This window comes from Chiloscyllium plagiosum, chromosome 37 (assembly GCF_004010195.1).
Source record: "Chiloscyllium plagiosum isolate BGI_BamShark_2017 chromosome 37, ASM401019v2, whole genome shotgun sequence".
In the NCBI taxonomy this organism is placed as follows: domain Eukaryota; kingdom Metazoa; phylum Chordata; class Chondrichthyes; order Orectolobiformes; family Hemiscylliidae; genus Chiloscyllium; species Chiloscyllium plagiosum.
This window is the reverse complement of record NC_057746.1, coordinates 31,622,302-31,627,800: the sequence shown is the minus strand read 5'-3', so window position 1 is coordinate 31,627,800 and position 5,499 is coordinate 31,622,302. Positions and strand designations below refer to the sequence as shown.

The following is a 5,499-nucleotide window of genomic DNA, read 5'->3' as shown; positions in this document are numbered from 1 at the left end:
TCCTGCACCTCACCCCACCAGCCACCCTCCTGCACCTCACCCCACCTGCCACCCTCCTGCACCTCACCCCACCTGCCACCCTCCTGCACCTCACCCCACCTGCCACCCTCCTGCACCTCACCCCACCAATATCTGTGTCTATCCCATTCACCCTGGGCTTTGTTTTCCTTCCAGGTTCTAGAGCCCCAAGGGCACAGCCTCAGAGTGAAGGGATCATCCTTTAGAATTGAGATGAGAAGGAATTCCTTCAGCCAGTGGGTGGGAAATCTGTGAAACTCATTGCCACAGGGGACTGTGGAGGCCCATGTCATTGAGTGTTTTAAGACAAAGATGGTTAGGTTTTTGATTGGAAAGGGGATTAAAGGTGACAGGGAGAAGGCAGGAGAATAGGTTTGAGAAACATATCAACCAATTTGGGGCAGACTCAGTGGGCTGACTGGCCTACTTCTGCACCTTTGTCTTATGGTCTTACGTCTATCTCACAAATAGGGCGCCCCAATAGTTAGCACTGCTGCCTCATAGCGCCAGGGACCCAGGTTTGATTCTCCCTCTGTCTGCGTGGGCTTCCTCAGGGTGCTCCAGTTTTCTCCCACAATCCAAAGATGTGCAGGGCGGGTGAATTGGCCAGGCTAAATTGCCCATAGTGTCAGGTGCATTAGTCAGAGGGAAATGGATCTGAGTGGATTGCTCTTCAGAGGGTCGGTCTGGACTTGTTGGGCTGAAGGGCCTGTTTCCACACTGTAAGGCAATCTAATCTGTAAGGGAATCTAATCTAAATATTACTTTGTTTTCCATCCTTATCACGTCCTGCACTCAGTTTCCACAGTCTGAGAGATGAGGTTTGTGCTGGGTCTACCATCGGATATATTTGTGACAATCCCGTATTTCTGCCTCCTGTACTGGTCACCAATCAGGGTTAGCAAGAATCTACAGTATAACCAATCAGGGCTAATAAGATCTACCATGTAACCAATCAGGGTTAATAGTACTCTGCAATGTAGCCAATAAGAGTTAACAAGGATCTACAGTGTAACCAATCAGGGTTAATAGTGCTGTACAATGTAACCAGTCATGGTTAACAAAGATCTACAGCATAAACATTTCGAGTTAAAAACGACCAACAGTCTAACCAACGGCATGAATCAGGATTCCCTTTAAATGGCAGATCCTCTTGAAACTTCCTGAGAATTAGCTGGATCTGACTGAGCTTCCTGGGAATTAGCTGGAGATTGTTTTAACAACACCAGAGACATTATAGAAAGGCAAGTTGTTGTAACAAAATAGATCCAATATATGTTAAAAAAATAAATTTGTAACTCATATCCCACTTACTAATCTCTGCCAAGCCCGCTCTGTCCCCTGCTCCCCCACCCCCACCCCCTCCCCCTCCCCAGGCCCACCAGGGCTGACGTCAGATTTTGATGACACCGAAGAAAGTCTTTCCGTCCAGGTAGTCCACCAGATGGGGGTTGCTGACATTCACAAAGAGTTGGTGGTCCCTTTCCAGTTGCACCACTGCCCCCTGGCCCAGGGTGGTGTACCAGGTGCCCTTGTTATGGTTCTTGCCACACACTGTCTCGGTGCCACTCAGCAGGAGCAGGGGCTTGGGGTAAGAGTCGTGTTTGCGGTACACCCAGTTGTACAGGGTCACCGGGTGGTTCTTACACTCGCTGCCGCGGAAGCCCACCTGGCAGTAAACGTAGTACAGCCCACGCTTGGGAATGACCAGCGATCGGCCAAGGTAGCGCACCGAGTCCCTGGTAAAGGCCAAACCCCTGACCGACTCCCACTCCAGCGTGTGGTGAGAGTGAGCGTCAGAACTGTCCTTGAGAGACTGGTGATAGATTCCTGCAAAGAGGAGGGAAAACTAACATCAGACTAGCGAGGAATAAAGCTCAAGTCCCCAAAGATCCTCTGACACCCTGTGCATCTCCCCCTGTTGGTCTTTGCTGGTCTGATGGTAACATCAATAACCTCACAATCCACAGGTCTGGGCTCGGGTACAGGAGACTGTCTTCAAATTCCTCATGACTGTTGTAGAAGGAAGTCAACTCCAATGTCTTAAAATAACTCTGGGACTGAAAAGGTTCCTCCTCAGTGATGACGACTGGATTGTTGTAAAAACTCAATCTGGCCCACTCACACACTTCAGGGAAGGAAATCTGCCATCCTTGCCTGGTTTGGCCTACATGTGCCTCTCGCTTTCCCCTTCCCACTCCATTTTAATTTAGATCTCTCTCTCTCTCTCTTTCCCTCTTGCTGTTGTTTCACCATTCCTTGTGGGCATGCTTGTAATTTTGCTTTTCATGGGAGGAAACAGTGGCTCAGTGGTTAGCACTGCTGCCTCACAGCACCAGAGACCCGGGTTCAATTCCTGCCTGCAGACACGGGGAGAATGTGCAAACTCCACACAGTCAGTCGCCTGAGGCGGGAATTGAACCCGGGTCTCTGGTGCTGTGAGGCAGCAGTGCTAACCACTGTGCCACTGTTTCCTCCCACAGTCCAAAAATGTGCAGGTAAGGTGAACTGGCCATGCTAAATTGGCGGTAGTGTTAGGTGAAGGGGTAAGTGCAGGGGAATGGGTCTGGGTGGGTTGTGCTTTGGAGGGTCGGTGTGGACTTGTTGGGCCGAAGGGCCTGTTTCCACACTGTAAGTAATCTAATCTAATGAGTGATGTGAAAGTTCTTGGGGCCGTGGTATTGTCTGGGCTAGAAGATATTAATTCAAGTCTCACCTGTCTCAGACGTGTGCCTGAATGAATTGTTTAAGAGCTGGGTATGTGTGCCCAGTGTCTGCTGAGCCCCTTGAGGTTTTCAGAGCGAGGTGGGCACTGCAGGAGCTGGAGGGACTTATTTCCCGCTGCAACTCCACTTTCACTGAGTCCCGTCCCCCTTTACCTACCCTCCCCTATGTTTGTCCTTGTTGCACTGACGGGTTGTGCTTGGGAATCATTCTTTTCATGAGAAAGACAGGTGACTTGTTAGTAATTTGATTAAAAAGACAGAATAAAGAAGAACTTATGGGTGATTTGGTGATGGTTTTATTTGTTTAGAAAAAGGGATGAGCTTTTGCACTTTAATCTCATTCCCTCCCTCTTTCCCTACCAACCCCTTTTGCTATTGTTTCACTGCCCCCAGTGGGCAGCACTGGCAACTGCTTCATTGACTTGGTGGGTAAAGATGACTTGGTGTTGGTTGTGTGTGAAGGGAAGAGAGTTGGGTTCCTCGGAGAACCCCTTTGTGCGTTTGTTCACAATCGCAATTCGGAAGTGGCTGCCACCTCCCACAGGTCCGTCAGGTCTCCTTGGAAAGGGGGTAGGAGGTGTCCATTGGCACCTTTTATGGAATAGCTGGCCTACTCCATAATGTGTTGATGAGTGCCACATTATGTTAATTTGATTCCCTCTTGGTTTCTCTCATTTGGCGGATGATAAGTCCTGCTGTTTTTTTTATTTGAAACAAAAGAGTGTTTTTCCCAGATTGATGGTGTTGGGGGGGGGGGGGGGGAGATGGTACTGGATAGGGAAGGGGTCCAGGAGGGAAAAGATGGAAACTTATGCTTGTGCAAAGCTATAGATTTGCAATAAAACTGTTGTGAATCTTAAAATTGCTCAGTTCCCCTAATTCCACATGTGGATCTTAGCCTGTTAAGCATTCCATAGTTCCCTGCACAGGGTTCAGGACACTGAGTGTGTGGAACCTGATCTAGTGCTGGCTTAGGCTGTGGGAACTGGAGGGAAAGTCTTCGGGTTAAGGTCTGGTTGGGGACATTGGACCTGTTCAAGTTTATACTGCCCACTATCTCATTGACCAGCGACTGTTCAGCTGAATATTTCATGGAGGAGCAGGGAGCTCTGGTGAAAGGGTAAATGTTGTAATTCCTTTCACCAGAATTCCTTCAATAAAACCACAAACACCTTATGTAAGAAACATGAGCTTAGCCTCTAGCGCGCCCCTCTGTGTATCTCAACATTCCCTTTTGTTTTTGGTAGAGATTGTCTCATTTCTGAGCTGGCTTCCCAAGCCCAACTTTCAGCAAACTTGGAAAGTGAAACACTGATCTCATTTGATCAAATCATTTTTAACGTGGAAGCAAACCCCTTCCACTGTTGGCTGTTAATCCAAGCCCCTTGTTTCAAGAGGCACAGGAGTGAGGGGTATCTGCTGGACAGACCAAGTGGTGGAATAATCATCTTAAACACAGGGGTTTAAAGAGGAGGCCACTGCTCGGTGTCAGAGGTTTGCAGATATTTTTCTAATCAACCCTGTTCAGAGATGCTATGACACGCCTCTGGACTTGAGCCCAGGTCTCCTGTCTCAAAGGTAAGGACACTACCAATGCACCAGAAAAGTCTCTCAGGGATTTGCATTGGCTAAGTCACAATAACCGTCAGATTTTGAGTAAAACACAGTGATTACCAATCAAATGGGCAGCCGGCTTCTCGCTGTCACTCAGCTCCCAGTTTTCATCACTCTCGTGTATTCTCCCTGAAATAGAAGAAGTGTTATTGGTTAATGGGGGGGGGGGGAAATCACACAGGCACCACTATCAGTAAGTATGGTCTACACCTTTCAGTGCCAAACATGCACAATTAGCTTAAGTATAAATCATTTGACAGACATCAAGTGCTCCACTGAGTGAGGACAGTGAGAAGCCTTTACAAGTCTGTTAACCAGTTTAAACAGTTATAGCACAACATGAGGAATTTAACAGGAATCCTTTGTTTTCGGTGTTCAGGTCTGATGTAGGGTCATTTGGAAACAATAGCTCGCTCGCGCTCTCTCTCTGCCTCCTCCTCTCCCTCCCTCCCCCCTCTCCCCCGCCCCCCCAACACACACACACAGTTGCTGACAGAGATACTGTTTTTTTCTGAACTTTGTGTTTTTCCTACAGAGGCTGAGTACTCAAGAAAGACTGCTGAACTTTTATTTTAATTTTGAGGGTTTTTTTAAGAAGGTCTTTATTTACCTTGTTTCTTTAATTTTCTACTTATTCTATGAAGCTCTGTAATGTTTAACTTTTTTAAACTTTGTTTCTCTCTTTTATAACGTTGTACCTAACATTTTGTAGCTGGGTCCCATTGTACCTAAGATGGCGCTGAGTGAGATGACATTAGACACCTCTCGCTGTACTCCTGTACCCCGGACTTGAGGACACGTGACAATAAATTCTAAACCTCAATCGTTTTTGTTTCCAAGACAGGTTCGATGAGGTCGATCATAAACCGTGAACTACTTGCCATGAAGTCAGCTTGTGGAAGCTTGTTTTTTTCCTGTTTAATTTGATGTGAACTGAGATTTGCCCCATCGCACTTCTGCCTGGGACGATTGCAACATTTTCTTTAACCACCTTCAAACCAGTTCATATTAAAGCCTGGAGCTGGGGAGATGAAGTGAGGAGATTTTCTCAAGCTGTTCTAAATCATGAATGACTTTGGTAGTTTCTTCAAATTTACTCGCTCTCCAGTGGCAACTGATTGACAACCAGCCTGTAAAAAAT

At 47.2% G+C, this 5,499-nt stretch overlaps 1 protein-coding gene across 1 annotated transcript in view; it reads right to left on the bottom strand.

The window, feature by feature from the left end:
• Positions 1–708: 708 nt before the first annotated feature.
• Positions 709–5,499, bottom strand: part of LOC122541560 (lymphotoxin-beta-like) — a 14,508-nt gene continuing 9,717 nt past the window's right edge. Inside the window, exons 2-3 of the mRNA XM_043678390.1 lie at positions 4,419–4,487; positions 709–1,848 (exon numbers count right to left, since the gene is read on the bottom strand). Coding sequence (XP_043534325.1) covers positions 1,412–1,848; positions 4,419–4,487 — 506 coding nt within the window. The 3' untranslated portion in view covers positions 709–1,411. The remainder of the gene's footprint in view (positions 1,849–4,418; positions 4,488–5,499) is intronic.